Source organism: Dromiciops gliroides, chromosome 2 (assembly GCF_019393635.1).
Source record: "Dromiciops gliroides isolate mDroGli1 chromosome 2, mDroGli1.pri, whole genome shotgun sequence".
Taxonomy (NCBI): Eukaryota; Metazoa; Chordata; class Mammalia; order Microbiotheria; family Microbiotheriidae; genus Dromiciops; species Dromiciops gliroides.
In genome coordinates, this window is record NC_057862.1 from 346,387,271 (window position 1) to 346,410,183 (window position 22,913).

Sequence of the window (22,913 nt, forward strand, 5' to 3'; positions counted from 1 at the left end):
TAAAAGAGATTTATTAGGAGAGAGGACTATATGGCTGGGGGACAGATCACTATGGAAAGCTGTCCCATTTGAGTCAGAGAAGACCTGGTCTTTTAGAGGTTTCTAAAACAAGGGGGAGGGAATTATAAATCAGTAAGATATGCAGCACCCATCCATATCTTGCATTATCATTTTATTGCTTATCAGCATACCAGGGTTATTCCTTGGTTGGGAGGCAGAGCCGTTTTTCCCTTGGGGAAGTCTAAGGATTCCTTGAGGGTTGGAATCTTTAGGTTTCTTGGGGTCCCACTGCATTCCCACAACAGAGTCAGAAGGATCTAAGTTCAAATTTTACCTCAGACACTAGCTGTGTGACCCTGGGCAAGTCACTTAACCCTGATTGCATATCTTGTCACTGGACCCAGATGGCTCTGGAGGAGAGAGTGAGGTTGGTGACTTTGCACAGCCCTTCATTACTTAAATCCAGTTCAGTGCATCATGATATCACCCCAATGTCATCATGGTCCTCTTTGAGAACCAAGGACCAACAGCATGAGTCCCTACATTTTCCACCTCCATAAAGCCCCGAAGAAAGCTTACTGGTTTTGTTTGCCATCTGGGTCCAGTGGCAAGATATAAGGATAACTGAAGATGGCCCCGGATGTCTGAGGCAATAGGGTTCAAAGATTCGTCCAGGGTCACACAGCTTGTAAGTGTCTGAGGTGATATTTGAACTCATGTCCTCCCAACTTCAGGACCAGTGCTCTAACCATTGAGCAACCTAGCTGCCCTGAGTTTACTAGGTGGCATAGTGGATAGAGCATTGGGTTTGAAAACTAGAAGAAACAGCTTCAGGACTTCAAATCCGGACTCATACACGTAGTAGTTGTGGGACCCTGGGAAAGTCACTTAACCCTGTCGGCCTCAGTTTCCTCATCTGTAAGATATGCTGGAGAAGGAAATGGCAAATCACTCCAGTATCTCTGCCAAGAAAACCCGAAATTGGGTCAGTCAGATACTACTGAAACGATTCCAATAACAATGTGTCAGGCACTGTGCTAAACATTTGGACATACAAAGGAAGGCTAAAACAGTCCCTCCTCTCACAGCCTAGGAAGGGAGATAATACGAATACAACTAGGTATAAACATTGGATAAATGAACCAGTTTAGCAGAGGAAAGGGACATTAAGAGATCAGGAAAGGCTTTCCGTAGAAGGTGGAATTTTATCTGGGACTTGAAGGAAGTCCGGAAAGCCAGGAGGTAGATGAGGTCAACTAGTAAAAATGTCCGGAATCGGGCTGCCAACCGGGGTCTCCTTGTGTGTTCTCTCTCCGAGGATCTTCCTACAAGGAGAGGGAAGGGGAGGGTGATGGAGAGCATGAGGGGATTCTGAACTACCTGACCTTGCAAGGAGATGAGGAACGTTTGGAAGGCTGTTTGCCACCAAGCCCAAGGAGCTGGGCTGGGGGTGGGGGTGGGGGCAAGGAGGAACAAAGCGAACTGAACACAGCATTTTCCGGCCCCCCCACCCCCACCCGCGCCAGCCCCCTACCCTTCCCGCGCTGCAATACTGCATATCAGCAAGCCCGCCTCTCTCAGCGGGATCCCCACGTGTTCTCCAGCAGAGCCTGCTCCCCAGGCCCCTTTAACTGGGCAGCGGAAGTAGCCGCTCCAGCGTCTCCCGCCAGCGCCCAATGGGCTGGTGCAAAGCGTCCTAAAGCCCCGTCACTTCCCGGCTAGGAAGCCGGCAAGGCTTGAAGAGTAACGCCCGGGGGAGGGGGCGGGCGCCGAACCCACGCATCCCCAGCCCGGCCGTGGTCCCCTGCAGTCTCGGGGCCGTCCCCCCTCCCAGGGGCCGGCACCAACATGCCCTTTGACTTCAGGAGGTGAGTGATGCACAGACCTCCCCTCCCCTCTCCCCCTTTCTCCCCTCCAGAGGTATGGCCACAGAGAGTGTCCCTACCTCCCACGACCACGAGCACCTCCCTCTGTATGTGCATACAAAGGTCAAAATCCCTGGGCCTCCAAATCGCATCCTTTCTCTTCTCAGTGCAGGGAGATCAGGATCCTCTGGTCCTCTCCCCATCCTCCTCCCCTTCTTCTCCATTCCTCCTCTGGTAGGGCGACTCAGGGAGGCAGGGAATACACAAGGATCCTCCCCGCTTGCCTTTGGGAAGAACGCTGATCCCTTGGCCTTTATGGAGATTAGCGGGTCCCCAGCATCTTTGAACTGGGCTTTTTTGGTGCGGGGAGGTAGGCTAAGCTCCGATCGCAGCCTGCAAGAACAAGGGGACGGGGCTTTCCATGCAGAACCAGGCAGGCCCCTTCTCTTTGTTACTTTGGCCTCTAAAGTCCGAGCCCAGGGCTGAGGGAAAGTTATCATTGCTCCACGTGAGAAAAACACCAGCTAGGAATCTTTTATCTACATTTTCCTTAGCTTGGAGCCAATATTGAACCGAAGTAAGGTTAGGGAGTGAGTGGACTCTATAAGAAAAAAGATGTGTGGGCTTTTTGATGGCGGTTAAAAAAAATTTTTTTTAAAGCTAAGCTTATGTTAAGCCTATAATGCAAATATTCCAAGATCCGAGGAGGACTGGGGGGGGGGGGAGAAGGAAATGGTAGAAAGGTTTTGCTTTTATTGATTGTAATCTTTTGGGTGCTTATCAAAGGGCCCAGGGTTTGCTATTTGCTTTCTACTTGGGCTACAATGATTCCTTTGTGGGTGTAAAATTGATTGAAGCCTACTAGTTTACTTAACCTAAGGCTGTCTTAGAATCTTTTAAAAGGGAATATCCAGGGCCTTCCCTAGAAGCAGTGCCAAGCCTAGAACCAGTCAAATGTGTGCTCTGAGGCATCCATTAAGTATCCTTGTAAAAGTGAATATCAAGGGCAACCTTGAAGGGGCAAAGAAATGGCAAAAGAATAGTACTTATGAAAAGAAGAGAACTTTTGCTCTCCAGTCCGGTTCCCTGCACATCAAGGAGAGAATCTGAATGTCATTTTAGTCAGTCCTTGGGTCTCTATCTCATTAGTGGTCTCTGCCTCTTAGAAATCATGCTGCTATTTTTTCGAGGGAATCAAAGGGCCTGCCTGGGAGAGATGCATTGGTCATAATTTAAAACATATTTACATAGCACTTTAAAGTTTCCCAAGCACCTGGCATACATTCTTCTTTGTTCCTCACAGCCCCATGACATAAGGGGTGGGTAGGATAGGCCCCATTTTACAGATGGGGAAACTGAAACTCAGAGAGGTTAAATGAGGAACTGAGAGGTTATATCTCTAAAGCTGGAAGATCTCAGTCTAATTCAGATCTCCTCTTTTCCAGATAAGGAGACCGAGGACCAGGGAGGTCAAAATGACTTTGCTAAGGTCATTCAGGTAGTAATTGTCAGGTGGATTTTGAATCCAGGCCCTCTCAAGAGGGATTCTTCCCACTGTACAATGCTAGCTCCCACAGGCCTCACAGGTGGTCAGCATCAAGGGGGAAGTATTATGAACCCAGACTCCAAGGCCAGTACTCTCTCTCTCCACTGTACTGCACTATTTTTGCTATCATAGGAATTAGACCTAGAAAGGACCTTAGATTTCATCTGGTCTACCTCACTCTCTTATGGAAGAGAAAACTGAAGTGCAGAGAGGAAAACTGTCTGAGGTTACATAAATGGAGAGAGTGGGATTGGAGCCCTTTGACTCCAGATTCCGGGCTCTTAGCTTTTCTTCTATACCATGGCTGCATCTCATTAAGCTATTATAGAGGAAACCTAGGTAACCAGTGAGCCAGTGATGGGCTTGGTTCTTTTTGTGTCAAGACTATTGCTAACACCATAAATCCAGTTAAACCTCTTTGAGGAAGCTGTCATTTTAAGTCAGTTTACCTTTGTACTGTATATAGCAAGCATTGTAGAAGTCATTTCAAAGTAGACCTCAATAATCTATGGGTAGTAAAAATGATAATGATGATGATAAGTAACATTCATATAGTACTTGAAAGTCTGCAAAGTATTTTACATACATCATCCCCATTTTGCAGATGAGGAAACTGAGGGAGGCAGGGGTTAAGTGACTTCCCAGGGTTACACAGCTATGAATCTGAGAACAGATTTGATCTTGATTCTACTTGACTCCAGGTCCCGTGCTCTATCTACTAGGCTATCAGGAGGAGCCAGGAGACTTGCCTCTGCCAGTAGCTAGCTGTGACTTTGGCAAATTATTTTATTACTTAGCATCTCAATTGCACATCTGAAAATGGGGGTGGTAGTATCTTTCCAGCCCATTTCAATGGTTATCAGTCTAAAGAGAGAGCCAGAGAGAACCTTAGAGATCAGAGACAGTATGATGCAATAGAGCTCTTCCTACTATGACTTCTATTATAAGATTTGACATCCTATGGTCCTCAAATTCTTATATAAAGGAATTTACAAAAATAACTTTGGGAAAATGTGCTATGCTATGTAGCTGGATACAGATTGTCCATAAATGTCATGTAACTGTATACTATTAAGCAATATTGTATCATAGCATTGTTCTACTGTGAGAAGGGAGTGTCATGGAATTTCAGTGCTAAAAAGAGATCTTAGAAATTCTGTTTAACAAACGCTTATCTCTTCTTCAGTTCATCCTTCCCACAGATGTCTGCTAAAATGATATTTCTAAAGCATATGACTGACCTTGTCACTCCTTGGTCAATAAGCTCCCTGTGGTTCCTTATTACCTCTAGGATCAAATACAAACTAAAATGGCATGTAAAGCCCTTCACAGCCAGGTTCCAACCTGCTTCTTTGGGCCTTATTATATACATTATTTCCCTTTATACACTAAGATTTAACCATACTTTTTTTTTCCTGTTCCTTATATGCAATTTACTCTATCTCCCAACTCTGTCCTTTGGACTCTGTCCCCTATATCTGCCATGCAATCCTTTTTGACTTTCACCTCTCAGAATCCCAAGAATTACCTCTAAAGCTCAGCTTAAAGGCTACCATTCGATTGCCTTTTCTGAATGCCCTCCAACTGCTAGTGCCTCTGCTATAAAACTAACATTTATCTTGTATATGCTTCTCAGTAGAATGCAAGGTCCTTCTAAATTTTGTTTTATTTTTCAATTAACAAGTACTTTTTTACTCTCCTCTTACCCCTACCATTAGGGGGGAAAAAGACAAAAATATTTGTAACAAATATGCTGGTCCTGCAAAACAGATTTTCACATTGTCCATGTCCAAAAGTGCATATTTCCTTCCATCTTGAATCCATCATCTTGCTGTCAGAAAGTGAGTAGTGAAGTGTTATCATCTAGAATCATAGTTAGAGAATGTAAACTTCTTTTTTTGGGGGGGGGTTGAGGCAATTGGGGTTAAGTGACTTGCCCAGGGTCACACAGCTAGTAAGTGTCAAATGTCTGAGGTCGGATTTGAACTCAGGTCCTCCTGAATCTAGGGATGGTGCTCTATCCACTGCACCACCTAGCTGCCCCAGAATGTAAACTTCTTGATGGAAAAATGGTTTCATTTTCCTTTGTATCCTAAGTGCTTTCCCAAGCCCTTTTAATTTTTATTCTTTTTTTTTGGGGGGGGTGAGGCAGTTGGGGTTAAGTGACTTGCCCAGGGTCACACAGCTAGTAAGTGTTAAGTGTCTGAGGTCAGCCATGTAGGGAGACCAGGATTCCCTCTCATTTCCTATTTATGCCATATATAGCTTGTTTGTACGTAGTTCTTTGCTTACTTTCTCCTGTTAGATTGTAAGCTCCTTGAAGGCAGGGACTGTCTTTTGCCTCTTTTTGTATCCTTAGCATTTAGCCTGGTAAATAATAGGGCACTTAATAAATGCTTATTGGCTGACCAATTGTTTAATCTGTGTGCAAAGCACTGAGAGGGAGTACCTATTTTTGAGAAATTTGTGGTTCAGAGATGTGTACACAAATAACTACAGTAGAACTTGAATGATGATTAAGTGCATAAGAGAGGTCAGACAGATCTAGGCCAACCCACTCATTTTACATATGAGGAAACTGGGGCCCAGGCAGGTTAAATAATTTACCCTAAAGAACTGTATGGTCTTTTTTATTTAAAATTTTGAGTTCAAAATCGTATCCCTCCTTCCCTCCCTTCCCTGACCCCTCCCTGATGCAGTAAGCAATCAGATATAGGTTATACATGTGCAATTATGTGAAATGTTACCATATTAGTAATTTGGTATAAAAAAAACTAACAAAAGAAAAAAAATGAAAGAAACAAGTGAAAAAATAACATGCTTCAGTCTGTGTTCAATCAATATCAGTTCTTTCTTTGGAGGTGGATAGTATGCTTCATCATTAATCCTTTGGGATTGTCTTGGATCACTGTATTGCAGAAAATAGTTAAGCAATTCACAGTTCTTCATTGAATAATATTGCTATCACTGTGCTCAACGTTCTCCTGGTTCTGCTCACTTCACTATACATCAGTTCATATAAGTCTTTCCAGGTTTTTCTGAAATCATCCTGCTTGTTGTTTCTTTCTTTCTTTCTTTTCTTTTCTTTTTTTTGATCCAACTGAACTCTGACTCCATATTCAGGGCTCTTAGCTTTTCTTCTATACCATGGTTGCTCCTCATTAAGCTATTATAGAGGAAACCTAGGTAACTAGTGAGCCAGTGCTGGGCTTGGATCTTTTTGTGTTAAGACTATTGCTAACACCATAAATCCAGTTAAACCTCTTTGAGGAAGCTGTCATTTTAAGGAAGTTTACCTTTGTACTGTATATAGCAAGCATTGTAGAAGTCATTTCAAAGTAGACCTCAATAATCTATGGATAGTAAAAATGATAATGAAGATGATGATGATAAGTAAATTCATAATAGTACTTGAAAGTCTGAAAAGTACTTTACATATTTTTAATTTTCAATAACTCTGATACAAACTTGTCATTTCTTATAGCACAATAATATTCCATTCTAATCATATACCACAGATTGTTTAGCCATTCCCCAGTTGCTGGGCATTCCTTTGATTTCCAGTTCTTAGCCACCACAAAAAAAGAACTATATAGACTTAATTCAAAATACCAGCTTTCATAATTCCCCATCCATTATCATTTCCATTGCATTAGTCAAGGTTCATTCTTGGTTCCATGATTAGCAATTCATGTTAATTTGACAAACATATTAATCAACAATTATGAGTCAATCAGTGCTAAGTGATGCAAAAACAAAAAATGAAAACTGTCCCTGCCTTCTGAGAATTTATATTTGCCCTCTGGATTGGGGAACAGCAAAAGGAACAGCAACAAATAAATAGTGAAAACCTATACAAAATCAACCTTTTTTTTTGCTGCAGGGGAAAGGAGTAAGTGCTAACACCTCTGAAGAATCATTTGGTACAAGGACATACTCTTGGTTTCTGTGAATTCATCTAGGGTTTTTTGTGTGGTTTTTTTTGGTGAGGCAATTGGGGTTAAGTGACTTGCCCAGGGTCACACAGCTAGTAAGTGTTAAGTGTCTGAGGCCGGATTTGAACTCAGGTCCTCCTGACACCAGGGCCAGTGCTCTATCCACTGCGCCACCTAACTGCCCCGGTTCATCTAGTTTTTATGTTTGATTGCATTTGCTCTAAATCTGTATGCTCATGGTTGAAGTTTGCTTCTTGATCTTGTTCTGTGTAGCTTACTTTCTGGAAGCAGTTCCCATCTCAGACCTCACAGACATTTCAGGCTAGAATAGAAGCATCTGTTGGATGGTACATCATAAGTCAATTTGAGTCTGCTCTGGATGGTGCTGAGTGTAAAGAGATAAAAGGCACGGAGTTTCATGAAGGGCAGGGCTGTGTGAAGTGACAATGCCTTACGATGAAGTCTTTGGTCCTTCAATGATTAAATCCTGTTGGGTTGGGTCCAAATTGCATTGTACAGTGAAGTGTTGAGTCGGACCTGTGTGTGTTCGTATTTGGCAGCTGGTCTCATGCCAAGTCCCAGAAAGCCTGCTGCCAAAGGCAAGGTTCTATCCTGCATTGTTAGACTTTCTTAGAAGCTCCAGAGGCAGGGACCTTGTCCTGGTTAAAAGTTTCTATCCCTTAGGAGATCAGCATAGTGCTTTATTCACCGAAGGTACTTTCAGAAGATTTGGTGAATTGCACAGATGATGACAAAGCCATTTGATAGCAGAATGAAACGGTCTGACTTTAGCTGACTTTAACTGTAATCGTGTCAGCTGTTATAATCATTATGAGTTAGCCCAAATTACCTCTCTTCCCATCCCCTCTTTCTTTGTAAAATAATGGGTTCAGATGAGAAGATCTTCAAAGTCCCTTCTGATTCTAACATTCTGCTCCTACAAACAAGCTTTAGAGTAGATTTCCAGAGTCAATGTTTCAATGTTATGCTTGAGAACTATGCTCTAAAATCGTGGTATCAAACTCAAATAGAAATAGATCTTTGCTGGCCACGTATTGACTTAGGAAACAAATTATTATCCTCTATATTGTATTTTTGTTTTGTTTAAACATTTCCCAATTGAATTTTAATCTCATTAGGGCAGGACAGCTGGTTGAGAGTTTGATACCTCTGCTGTAGAGCCAGCCTCCTTGTATTTTAGAAACCTCAAGTGTCAGCCATGGCTACTACAAGTAGGCACTGAGAGAAGTTTGAGGAGGGAGGGAGCAGTGGAGCCTGAGGACTTCATTTCCTGTTCATATTGTGGAAGCCACCATCCAAGCCAGAAAAGGCCCAGAGAATCACAGCCCATCAAATCTAGGAGAGACCTTAGAGATCATCTAGTGCAACATTTTCATTTTGCAGAAGAGCATGAAATGATCTTCCCTATTCCCTGCCATTCCCATCTACTCAGATTTTACATAATAATTGAATGCACTTAGGTATTATCTGTTCAAGAGAGCATTTTATATCTTACTCAACACTTCATAAATGTGTTGATTGGATGAGTAAACAGGACTCGTGTCTGTTCCTGTAGCTTTTCAAGAAGCCCATTTTGTCTGTCATGTCTTAATATATTTTCCTTAGTCTTAGAACTCTTAAGCCTGATTTTCATATCTTGAGGCCAGATTTTTTTCCCCTGGGATATGTTTCCTATTAGGTAATAGAAGTCAACAGGATAGTATGATTCAGTATGCTGAATTATACTTTGCAGGTACCTTTTTTTTTAACTATTAATGGTGAGTCATTTAAATACTTTATTTCTTTTTTCATTTTACTTTTCTTTGTTAACAGCACTCTGAGCCAATAGCTCCTTGGATCTTGAACATTTGGTCAGTTGAGAATTGGGGTGGGTGGGGGAAGAGGCTGCCTAATTCAGTAAAAGATATGACTTTGCTCAAGAGAAAGGGATATAGACTCTAATAGACATTTCTAGCTCAATGCAGATATGTATACCAGCCTACCAAATTATGAGTATGAATTAAGAATAGAATTTTCATCAGGCACATTTTTGCAAAGAGGAACAGAATTCAATTATAAATATTCTAGCCTATCCTTTTTGTATCTTAAATCGGTCATCCAGTATGTTAACTATCCCAGCTTTATCATCTAGAAATCTGATGAGCATGATATCTCTGCCTTCTGAGCTCAATGCAAGATATGATGGTCCTTTGGAGAGTGTGACTTCTTTTTAAAAAAGAAATGAGTTGAAATCTTTTGCTCAACTACACATATTTCTTACAAAGGTTCTTTCTTTTTTCTAATAGTGGAGATTGGGGTGTGTAGGAGGAATTTTTAAAAAGTCAATTTTTGTTTATTGAAAAGATTAAAATTTCATTAGAAAAAAAAATTTTTAAATGCTAACCCGAGAAGTTTGTATTTTGTCTTAATAGCAATAAAGAATGACTAAAGATAAATAAGGTTAGGCAAGATGATTCCCATTTTACTGATGGAAACAGAGATTCAGAGAGGTTGAAGTGAATTATCTTTACGGCTAATAAGTGGTTGAACCAGGTCTTGGTGACGTGGGCTGGAATTTAAGTTGTAATCCAAACAGCTTTGCCCTTTTCAATTTAGTCATATGGCCCCCTATGTTGCCCCTCTTTCTTTTTTTGTTTTTTTGGTTTTTTAGCGAGGCAACTGGGGTTAAGCAACTTGCCCAGGGTCACACAGCTAGTAAGTGTTAAGTGTCTGAGGCCGGATTTGAACTCAGGTACTCCTAACTCCAGAGCCGGTGCTCTATCCACTGCGCCACCTAGCTGCCCCTGTTGCCCCTCTGTCTAAAATCTTCCCTAGAGTTCTGCCTGTAGCTAAAGACAGTAGCATCCTATCTTATACTTTATTTTCCAAGCTACTATAAAATAATAAGTTGTCAGTCAATAGTTATGACATTTGAATCCTTGTAATATTACTGTCTATCATTATTTCTGGTGAATGGATTGAAATCAATATAGACTTGGAATCCCATGTCTTCAGGGCTTTCAATGAACTAAGCAGTTGTCCCTCTTTGGTTTTCTCTTAATGAATTACTTGGGTGATTGTGCCTGAACTTGAACAGGAATCCCTATCAACAGTGTTCCACTGAATTGGTCACCCAGCCTCTCATTGAAGGTGACCAGTGATGGAGAACTCCTTGTGTTCATTACCCACAGTTCTGCCTGACTTTCTACTTATTCCATGTCATTTAGTCTTAGCTCTCAGGTAGGTGATAGTCTCCTTGACGACACAGACTTTCTGGACTTCTATTTCTCTTCTCATTCCTAAAGTATAGTATAATATATACAATAAATGCCCAATCAGTATGTGTTGATAGCTTATTAGAATTTCTTATTTAGTAAGTGCCATCAACATAAAAAACTTATCATCCACTGGTCTGTAGAATGTTCTGTCTTGGTATAATGGAAAGAGCACTGGATTTGGACTGGGTTTAAATATGGTCATTTATGGGGGCGGCTAGGTGGCACAGTGGATAGAGCACCGGCCCTGGAGTCAGGAGTACCTGAGTTCAAATCTGGCCTCAGACACTTAATACTTACTAGCTGTGTGACCCTGGGCAAGTCACTTAACCCCAATTGCCTCACTAAAAAAAAAAAATGGTCATTTATTACCTGTATGACTATGAGTAAGTCACTTTTCCTATCTAGACCTCCTCTGTAAAAGAAAGATTCGACCTGAATGACCCTTAAGTTCCCTCGGAGCTCTAAATTCTATAATGTTCCTTGCTTCAGTGCATGGACCAATGCCGTAAAAATCATTCTCTCTTCTGCTGTTCTGATCGTTGTTAGTTACTTAGCATGATCAAATCAAGCCATGGCGTTTGTCTCAGAAATGATGTGATTCATCCCTTTCGGGAAGCCACACTGATGTTCTTCCCCCTCCATGCTTTACAACACCCCTTTCATCCAAGTTTTCTCAGTTACTTTAGCCATGCCTGCCAGGGCTTAGAGCATTTGTTTACCTGCTGAGCTGTATGGTAAAAAAAGGAAAATAGCTTCATCTCAGTTGGTCTGGATACTGGATGAGCACAGGGAGGCTTCCTCAGGATGCCAGGTTGCTGGAGTGCTGTTAATTTTTTATTGCCTCACTTTTGCTTTCATAGAAGCACAGCTTTAAGTCTGACAGGACCCTAAAGTGTGAGCCCATGCTCTCCTCTTAGAGAGAAGGATGTGAAGCCCACAGAGAAGTGAACTGCACACATAGGTAGTCCAAGATTTACCACTCACTAGCCATTATAATCTTGGACAAGGGTCTTTACATTTATGAACCTCAATTTCCACATGTCAGCTGGGGGTCTGGCCTACCTCATGAGATGGTTATGGTAAAGTGAAGATTGAAATGAAATGATGAAATTTAAAGAAGTTCTGAATTGCTAGTGGAGTTGTGAATTGGTCCAACAATTCTGGAATACAATATGAAATTATACAGATGAATTAGCCAAAATAGCCATATTCTTTGACCCAGAGATTCCACTGGATAGGGAAAGGAAGTTCAGGAAAATAATTTCAGGTTCCTGGGCTTCAGCATCTAGCACAGCAGTGGTCAGCATTTGGGCAGTAATAGCACGTTTCCTATTTGTTGATGCTGATACACAGTTATATGATGTGTATGTGTAAATGTGTTAACATATACGTGTGTACTCCACATAATGGACTAGATTTATAACATAAAATTGTCTTCAAGCTATTTTACTATGTATTCAGCGTGTGTGTGTATGTACACACATTAATTTGAATTATTTTGCCCTGATAATTTAGTAGTATGGAAGTTCTCTAAGGGTGGGGGTGGTTTCATTTTTGGTTTTGTATCTCTGGTACCTAAAATAGTGCCTGGTTCGTAGTAGATGTTTAATAAATACTTACTGAATTTTGACGCAGCCTGGTATGGGTGAAAAGAGTACTATTCTTGGGAGTCAGAGGCCCAGGGTTCAAATCCTAGCTCTGCTGACCTTGGGCAAATCACTTGACTTCTCTGGGCCTCAGTTTCCTCAGTTCTGAAATGAGAGATTTGGACCAGATAACCTATGACCCTACCAGCTCTAAATCTGTGATCTATTGTAATGAATTTTGTCCTATCCCTGAAGAGTACATAGAGTGTGTCAGGATTAGAGTTGAGAATCATGGTCTGGAATAAAATATACTTGGCACATCACAGACTAGGAGAGGGTTGAACAACACTTAGTAAGGATAAAATGTTTCATGGTCTTAAGGGAAAAGTGCTACATAGTTCTGGCACTTGTAACACTGGAAGCAATGTCTTCATCAATCGAAGACTAAACTCAACCCTGAAAATATTTGTTTTTAAGAAACACCCCAGGATAATAATTTCATGTGATATTTAGCTGAAAAGGGACCTCGTAGTCCATCTTGTCCCACACTCTCTCATTTAACAAGTGAAGAAACTGAGGCCTTGAGGAAAGGAAGAGACTTCTCCAAGGTCCCATAGGCAGTAAATAACGGAGCCAGGATTTGAAGCTAAGGCTTCTGACATCACATCTACTGTTCTTTCTGTATATGAAGCTGCCTCTCTTTTCTTATCTTCTTTCAAGTTTTGTTCTTTTTTCTAGTCCTTTCTTTTCGTGGAACCTGCTGATAACCGAAGTGTTTGTCAATAAGGGTTGTTTGTTCCACTCAGACTCACCATTGTCTCCTTGCCGTTGACATAACTCATTGCCATGGAAGCCAGTCACAAATATCATCTGAGGCAAGAGCAAGTGCTGGTGAATCAGGCCGGACAGGAGGGGAGATCACAGACCCCAGTAAGGTTACAGTTTTCCTGCCGAGGCGTGATGCTGGTGGCTCCCTGGCTGCGTCCACACCACATGGGGCTTTTGAAGATGTCATGTATGCCTGCTATTGTGTTGCTATGACAGCGTGAGGAAGGAGGAGAACTGAGACTGTGAAAATGCTGCTTGTGGTTTGAAGAATGAGATTGAAGAATGAGTTAGCTGTGGTTATTCTGTTTGTGTTCGTCAGAGTTACTTCATTGTCAGCCTCTAGCCCAGGGGTAGGCATCCTGGACTCTAGTGCCGCTAAGTGGTACTGGAGGCAATCGTTGGCAGCACCTTATCACATGCCTCCTTTGTTTTCTCTCTCTTTCTCCTACATTTGTTCTTGCTCTTCATTGAACATTAAGTGGGTATTAGCCACGGGGCATAGCTGCTTAAAATAAATGTTAGACTTCATTAATAGAACAGATTTATATTTTGAGTATTTTAATAGTCATAAATTATAGGATTTAGATCTGGAAATGAATTTAGAGATTATCTAATCCAATCCCCATTCTCTGGCCTTCATTTTTCCAAACTATAACATGAGAAAGAAACGTGCCCAAAGTTATAACAAGAGTAAGTAGCAAAACTCAGATATATATCCAGTGCATTTTTCTTACAGTATCACACTGTCTCACTATTTTTGGTGGCCATGTATTTCGATGGGTCTTTTGGAGACCTGTGATCTCTCTTCAGTAGTGAGGATCATAATCAATTCATTTCTTCTTCTTTGGTGTCCCTTCAGTCTACGACCTCCCATAAATCTCTACAGAGAGGGCCTCAACAGCCCCCATGTGCTGGGTTTTGTTTTTTTTTTTTTTAGATCCATTGATGTTATGTATACTATGGGTACCCACCATACAGTCAGGCTCTCCACAAAGTCTTCCTCAGATGCTCTTGTCATGGTGTGGGAGTGACCCTGGGGTTTTGAAACCTCTGCTAACAGAGCATAAGCTTTGGGAGTATGGACTATGGTGGCAAGGTTTTATGTAGGATCCCTTTGGCCAACTGGATCTGTTGTCTGAGAATGGCAGATGCTCATCAGCAGTAAGCTGGCCTCCAGGTAATGTAGCCTTTGGCTTTGACAACCTAACAGCCATGCAAATAATAGCTAAGTTTTTTATTTTATTTTATTTTTAAAACATTTAGCTCAGCATTAGGCATGGAGTAAATGCTTAATAAATGCTTGTTGCAGGGGCGGCTAGATGGCGCAGTGGATAAAGCACTGGCCCTGGATTCAGGAGGACCTGAGTTCAAATCTGACCTCAGACACTTGACACTTACTAGCTGTGTGACCCTAGGCAAGTCACTTAACCCTCATTGCCCCACCAAAAAAAAATGTCTAATAAATAAATAATAAATGCTTGTTGCCAGCTTATCCGAACTTTAAAAAAAAAACACTCAAAATTGTCAGAGTTTACTCACTGAAAGTTCCCTATACTATACTAATCAAATTGCAAATTGTATCCCTTTCCCTACCTTCCACCTCCAGAAGTAGTACCCAGAACTGCCTTATGGGCCTGATATAATTTGAAAGTGAGTCTAAATGTTCATGTATTTTGTTAGGCTGAATGGAGTTTGCAAATTTTCAGAGAACAAAGAAACCTCTTCCTTCTTTTTAGCTTTCTTCTTCATTCCCACTTTTTCCTTCTTTGACTAGAGATTTCTTTGCACCCTGTGTTCTTTTGCTATTTTTCCACAGTGTGGGCTTGGGGATGAGGTGGAGGGTGGTAGAAGATTGAGTATTAACCTTTTTTAATTCAAATGTGTTTGATAACTTGTATTTGCATCAGCTATTTCTTCCTTTAGTATTACCACTTAAAGAGCTGTTCTTTTTCCCAACATAATTGAGCATAAAAACAATTTCCTCTAGAATTCCAAAGTAGTCTCAGTAAGGTAGTGTAAGGAGCCATTTACCATGCTTCAAGAGATTTGGAGAAAACTTTCCCCTCTCTGTTAAAACATATCTATCTTCCCCTTGTTCTGTTGCTTATGCCTGAAATTCCATCATTATAACTTAATTTAGATGGATTAAGGAATTGTTTCCTTTTTAATTCTTGCACACACACACACCCCGCCCCCAACTCTGTTTTGGTCAAACCATCTGGTAGACTGAGTCAAAAAGAGAAGCTTCATTGAAAGCCAGATTCCATGTCTTTTTTTATTCAGGATTAACTCAGCTAAGAGGGTATCAAAGGACTCCTTTATCCATCTCCTCCCTGTACCAGAAACGCTGAGAACAGAGCCAGTGGTGAAGTCATACAGATTATTGTTGCCATAGTTGACATCTTGCCCATTTATCACTCACCTGAGCTCAATGGATTCGTGACACAAACCTCTAACAGAGACCTTCTAAACCTCCTGCCTTTGCTACCAGCCAGTCTTGAGCCTAAAGGCAGGAGAACACTGACGATCCTAGGAGGAGATGGCGAGGGTCCAAGAGTATTGTCAGCGTTGGGTCAGGCTGCTATCTGACATAGTCATTGATGTGAATTTGACAATGAAGAATTGTGCATGGGTTGTTGTTTTTTTAATGAAAGCTCGTTTTTCCATTAATGTTTCCTTCTCTGCCTTCTCATAAAAGGCGAGGTGCCCCCTGATTCATAGGATCATAGATTTAGAGCTATGATGATCTTCTAGCTACTCTAGATCTTTTTGGCACCTATTTATTTGTATGTTCTCACCATTAGAATATAAGCTCCTTGGAGGCAGGAACTTTTATGTCTTTCTTTGCACACCTAGGACCTGGCACATAAAAAAGATGTTTGCCAACTGATTGATTAGATATGGATGGGACCTCAGAGGCTTATCTTAGTGAAGCCCGTAGTTTGCGAATGAGGAAAGTTACTCAGCTAGCATTTATGAAATGTTTACTATGTGCCACACAGCATGCCAAGAGATAGGAATACAAAGAAAAACAAAAAACAGTCCCCGGTCTCAAGGAGCTCATAGTCTGAAGGAGGGGACAACATGTTTAAGCAACTGTGTACTAGCACTATCTATCTATGTGCTAAATTAGAGATGTGAGGAGATACACTAAGACTAAGGAGGACTGGGAAAATTTTTTTGCAGAAGTTTGAGGTTTAGCTGACACTTGAAGGAAGCCAGGAAAGCTAGAAGACAGAAGAGGGAGAGAATTTAAGCCATGGGACAGCTGCTAGATGGTACAATGGATAGACTGCTACCATGAAGTCAGGAAGACCTGACTTCAAAACTAACCTGTGATACTTACTAGCTGTGTGCCCTTGGGCAAGTCACTTAACTCCCATTTGCTTAGGTTTCCTCAACTTTAAAATGGTGGTAGCATAATTGCACACATATATCCTGTATCTGATTGTTTACTGCCTGAAGGAGGGAAGGAGGGATCGAATTTGAAACTCAAACCTTTAAATAAAAATACTTATTATTTTAAAATAAAAAATAATATGGGGGGGTAACAGTAGCACCTCCCTCCACTGGTTTTTGTTGATCAAATAAGATATTTGTATTTAGCACTGCCTGACACATAGTAGGCAAAATATAAATGCTAGCTTATTATGGGGGACAGTTAGTGAAAACAATCAGAGTTGGTAGATGGAGTGTCCTGTGAATGGGACAGCAAACCAGCCAGTTTTACTGGAGTACATGGTGGGGAGTAAGTTGTAAGAAGACCATAAAGGTAGGAAGGGGCCAGATTCTGAAGGTCTTCGAAAGCTGATTTTTTATTTGATCCTAGAAGTAAAAGGAGTGTCCTTGGAGTTTGTTAAATGGGAGGAGGGGTGATGTGGTCAGACCAGCATTTTAGGAAGATCAGTTTGACAGCTGGGATAGACTGGAGTGGAGAGAGACTTGAGACAGGAAGACCAACCAGCAGGTATTGTAGTTATCCAGGCATGAAGACCCGCACCAGGCTACTGGCAGTGGCAGAAGAGAGGAGAGGACATATATGAGAGATTTTATGAAGGTCGAATCAAAGGACTTGACAATTGATTTCAATTGTGGGGGGAGGGGGAGTGAAGAATCAAAGAAGACACCAAAGTTGTGAACCTGGGTGACAGGAAGGATGGCGATGCTTTTGACAGTAAGAGGGAACTTAGGAAGAGGAGAGGGTTTGGGAAGAACAAGAAAGGGTTCAGTTGAAGTTAATATGGCTGCAGCATATCTTAACCCTAACCCTAAAGTCCCAGAGAGTTGAAGTAACTTGCTCACGGCCACACAAATAGTGAATAGCTCTCAAAAAAAGGCTTCCTATCTATATAGCCTCAGAAATAGATTGTCACCTGAGGTCAATCTAGCTAGTATAGAGATCATCCCCAGATGCTTGGCTATGGGATGGTGATGGATTTTGAGGAGGAGGGGGGAAGCCATAAGATATCATGGAGAATGTCTACTAAGGTATAGAAAATTATGACTGGGGGCAGCTAGGTGTGGCACAGTGGATAAAACACTGGCGCTGGATTCAGGAGGACCTGAGTTCAAATCCAGCCTCAGACACATGACACTTACTAACTTTGTGACCCTGGGCAAGTTACTTGACCCTCATTGCCCCACCAAGAGAGAGAGAGAGAGAGAGAGAGAAATTTATGACCTGTGTCAGACATATAAGTTCCCATAGCATTGAGACCAGTTATCCTTGAAGAGACTTCATCAGAGCCTGGGCTTTTCCCCATAGATTCCAAGTTAAGAAAGGGACTGGAATATAATCAAGTAGACCTCCTCTTCTCCAAAGATATATTTCCCAATATGACTAAAAGAGCAGCTTGAATGAGACAGAAGGCAAGAAATAAATACTGTTTGTCCATCCCAAGAGGAGTTGGAACCCGCTTTGATTGAATTCAGTCAGAGATATGGCTAAACTAGGGGCAATAAGGGAAAGGATGTGTGTGTGGTTCTCACAGTGAAAGCTAGTGCTTTGTAGACCACTTTGAGAAAGCGTGGCAAACCCATAAAACTGCCGTCAGTAACAAAATGGATGTCATTCTTCTCTGACTTCCTGTCTGTGAGATCTGGAGATATGGACTTTACACCCTCGTCATATTATGAGATATAGCCAGTCTTATACATGTTGCTTGTCTGTAAGATAGTGCGCATGGGGTAACAAAACAAAACAAAAAGATAAGATACCAAATATGGCAGTGCTCCAGGCATGTGACATCAGCCGAATTGAGCCTTTAGTATGTTAGTTTTTCAGGGCTGGGTATGTCTTATGACTAGAGAAGGTTGGGGAATGTCTAACCAGCTTTGTGGGAAGGGGACTATTTTGGGGCATCGTATGAAATGACCCATGTCTCTAATCTAGTTGTTGAAATTGATAGCCATTGGGGCAGCTAGATGGCGCAGTGGTTAAGCACCGGCCCTGGATTCAGGAGTACCTGAGTTCAAATCCGGCCTCAGACACTTGACACTTACTGTGTGACCGTGGGCAAGTCACTTTACCCCCGTTGCCTGCAAAAAAAAAGAAAAAAAAGAAATTGATAGCCATTGGTTAGCAGCTAGAGAAGTAGTATGGAGTGCTTGGTATAGTAGAAAAAAGCATTAGACTTAGTTGAAATATCTTGGTTATTAGTATGTCTCAACTCTTCTACTTACTAGCTGAGTGATGTCATCCATGGGCAAGTTTCAATCAATAAGCATTTATTAAGTGCCAGCATTTATTAAGTACCTCCTATGTACCATTGGCATCAATGCTAGGAGTTGAGAATATAAATATAAAAAGTGAAAACAGTCCTTACCCTCAATGAACTTACATTCTGCTGGGCAATCCAGCACATTCACAGATAAATACAGGATATATACAAAATTAACACATGGCAGTTGTCAGTGAGGAACCCAACAACTGGGGCAAATCAGGAAAGGCATCTTGAAGGAGATACCATTGAGCTGAAACTTGAAGGGAGCCAGTCAGTGGAGGAGGCATGGGCTCATCCTGTACAAAGGCACAGAGCCTGGAGATCGAATGCAATACAAGAAGAGTAGCACAGACCAGTTTGGTAGGAATATGGTGCTCACGGAGAATAGTGTGTAATCAGGCTGGAAAAATAGGCTTCAGATTGTGAAGGGCTTTAAAGGTGAAATACAAGAGTTTGCCGTTTATCCTAGGGCAAAGACTAGCCATTTAAGCTTCTTGAGCAAGAGTGATGTGCTTAGATGTGTATTTTTAGAACATTAGGAATATCAATTTGGCATCTGTGTGGAAAAAGAATGAGAGAGGAAAGACTAGATCTATTGAGACTTGCTCAGGAGGTTATTGCAGCAGTTCAGGTAAGAGGTAATAAAGGCCTCAGCTAGGGTGATTATGGTATAAGGATAAAGAAGGGGAATGATGGGAAATATATCAAGGTGCAACTGACAAGACTTTTTAATAGAATGAATTTAGGGGTGGTAGTAAATGAGAGTTATGAGTCAAGGATAACTCCTAGGTTGGCATTCTAGGTGATTGAAAGAGATGGTGCCCTTGGCAGGAATAGAGAAGTTAGGATGAGTAGTGGGGTCAGGGGGAAAGAAAGATTAATTCCATTTTAGACATGGTTAATATGGAAATATGTTTTACATGACAGCATATGTATAATCTATATAAAATTTCTTGTTTTTGTTAAGGGCAAAAATTCTAGCTAAACTGTCTAAAATATTTAATGAGTGGTCGTCAATAAATTATAAGCTTTAGCAAGAGTTAGACTTTTAAGCATTTATTAAGGAGAATAAGAATTTGGTAAAGAGAGAGAGAAAGGCCTAGATTCCTATCTATTAAAGGGAGAGCGCATTTCTAGCTCCCTTCTCTGCTGGAGTCCTCAGGAAAGAGTGTGAGAAAGAGCCCCCATCTCTTCCTTCTTCCTCCCACAAGCAGTCACTTCCTGACTCCAAAGAAAAGACTCCTGGTCTTGCCCTTAAAGAGCTTCGCTTCATGCGCGGAACTCTTCTACAGTAAGTTTCCAGCAGGTGGCATCATTCCAATTGTTACATTTTCTTAAGGAGTGGGGAGGAAGAGAATTGGAACTCAAAATTAAAAAAAAAAAACAAATGTTGAACATTGTTTTTACATGTAATTGGAAAAATATATGCCTTTTATTTTATTCATTCATTTATTTATTTATTTTGATGAGGCAATTGGGGTTAAGTGACTTACCTAGGGTCACACAGGTAGTAATTGTTAAGTGTCTGAGGTCAAATTTGAACTCAGGTCCTCCTGAATCCAGGGCCAGTGCTCTATCCACTGCGCCACCTAGCTGCCCCAATATATGCCTTTCTCAGGCAGGCTGCTGGATCTCAGGAGATGGGAGCTGGATGTGTAGATTTGGGAATTTTCTTCATACAGTTGAATCTAATTCATGAGATCATGAAGAGAGAGGCCAGAGCATAAAGGGCAGGATATGGAAGATGACCCTGCAAAGGAGACTAAGAAGGATTGGTCTGTCAGGTAGAGAGAACCATACAACAAGGGAGTCCAGGAAGGGGAGAACACTAAGAAGTGTTAGGGGGAGAAGAGGTAGATGGATAACTGCAGAACAGTCAAGGAGGACTGAGAATAGGTCACTGGATTAGAAATAGAAATCGCTGGTGGCCTGGGAGACAGCAGCTTCAGTCAGGTAGGGGAAATGGCAAGTAGATTTTAAGGCTCTGAGAAGTGAATGGGAGATGAGAAAATGGAGACAGCTCGAGGTGGGGAATAGGAGAGGGAAATAAAGGCTTAAGGATTGGGAAGATCTGATCATACTTGAAGATGACAAAGAGAAGTTAAAAAATAGGCACTGAGAGGGTATGTGACAAGATGTCAGAGGAAGCAAGAGGGGCATAAATGAATCCAGGGGACAAGTAGAGAAGTGGGCATTGGCAAGGCAAGGGACCACCTCAACCTAAAAGACTAGAACAAAGAAAAGAGGATAGGAATGATGCTGAGGGTTCCTCACCTGTATAATGAGGTTAATGCTTAATAGAACATAGGACTTTAGAAAAAGAAGACACATGGGGCAGCTAGGTGGTGCAGCGGATAAAGTACCAGCCCTGGATTCAGGAGGACCTGAGTTCAAATTCGGACTCAGACACTTGACACTTACTAGCTGTGTGACCCTGGGTGAGTCACTTGACCCTCATTGCCCCATGCCACCCCCCCAAAAAAAGCCACTAATCTCTCTGGACCTCAGTTTCCTCATCTGTAAAATAATGGGCTTGAAATAGATGGTCTTTAAGTGACATGTCCAGAGTCATACCAGATAGTAAATAACAGAATTAGGATGAAAAACCAAGGTCTTTTAACTACAAATCCAGGGTCCTTTTCGCTCAGAACCACCAACTTCACAGACTAAGGAGAATCAAATGAGGAAATGGATGCAAAGCACTTTTTAATAGTAAATAAATCAGATAGGGCCAGGGATTGGACCTAACTTCATTAGGAGAAGGAACTCCCTGAAATGAGTTATTCTTTGCCATTGCAGGTTGACACCTTCTCTGCTACTTAGACTTAAAGAGTTCAAATTCAATAAACACTTATTAAGCAGCTACTATATGCCAGGCAGCACTGCGCTAAGTGCTGGGGATACAGAATGAGGCAAAAGACAGTCCTTGCCCTCAAGGAGCTTACAATCTAATGAGGGAGACAACAGGCAAATATATACAAAGCAAGCTATATACAGGAGAAACAGGAAATAATTAAGAGAGGGAAAGCAATGGAATAAAGAGGGGTCAGAGAAGACTTCCTGCAGAAGGTGGGATTTTAGTTGGCACTTAAAGGAAGCCAAGGAGGTCAGTAATCAGAACAGAGGAGGAAAAGCAAGCACTGAAGTAACTTGCCTTGAATCAGTCAGTGTATATAATGGGCCAATCACTCAATAAACATGAATGTTTAACCCTTAGCATAGTACCTGGTGTATAATAGGTACTTAATAAATATTCATTGAATGACATGTTTATTGATCGCTTGATATGTGACTTTTCATTCCTTCATAGCTAGAAGGATGAGGGCTCTCCATCAAATTGAGGCATCCTGACTTCAGGACTACTGCTCTTTCTGCTACATCCTGGATTATTTAGATCTGTGAAAGACCTTAAGGCTCTATCTGCTTATTTTACATTTTTCTGAGGCCAGAAGAGGTGATTTGTTCAGTCATTTTAGTCATATGAGTCCCATCCATTTGGGGTTTTCTTTTAGTCAAGATACTGGAGTGGTTTGCCATTTCCTTCTCCAGCTCATTTAACAGTTGAGGAAACTGAAGCAAACAGGGTTAAGGGCCTTGCCCAGGGTCACACAGCTAGTAAGTGTCTGAAGCCATATTTGAACTCAGAAAGATGAATCTTACTGACTCCAGGCCTGGTACTCTATCCACTTTGCCGCCTAGCTGAAATAACTTGCTAAATGCCACAACAATAAAGTGGTAGTTTGTTCATTTCAAATCCTGTGTTCTTGACACTATACCAACACACTGCTGGGGGTGGAGGGGGGCAAGTTCAGGCACAGTAGAGGACACATAGGTTGCCACACCTCCCACCTCACTCTAGTGACCCCAGAGTGGCATTGTCTGAGAAGCAGGAAGTATTTATGGGTGGAGGCCAGTGACGTACTGCAGACTTCCTGGTTGGAAGGTACTTGTGTGAACACCTTCATCTGATGCTTAGTTCAGATGTCTAATCGCCACTCCCCACACATAGAGATGTACAACCAACTCTTTTTGGGTGGAGGCTGTGCCAGTTAAAAAAAATGTCAATGCTAGTTCAAGCATGGTTATGGTCCAAGTAAGCCTGGACATCACTGATTCATCGAAGAATCCTGACATTATTTCTAGTGAAGTAAG

At 41.6% G+C, this 22,913-nt stretch overlaps 1 protein-coding gene across 1 annotated transcript in view; it reads left to right on the forward strand.

Annotated features, from left to right (window-relative positions):
• Positions 1–1,675: 1,675 nt before the first annotated feature.
• The window catches only part of ERGIC1 (endoplasmic reticulum-golgi intermediate compartment 1), a 152,408-nt gene continuing 131,170 nt past the window's right edge, over positions 1,676–22,913 (forward strand). The window contains exon 1 of the mRNA XM_043986278.1: positions 1,676–1,868. Coding sequence (XP_043842213.1) covers positions 1,849–1,868 — 20 coding nt within the window. The 5' untranslated portion in view covers positions 1,676–1,848. The remainder of the gene's footprint in view (positions 1,869–22,913) is intronic.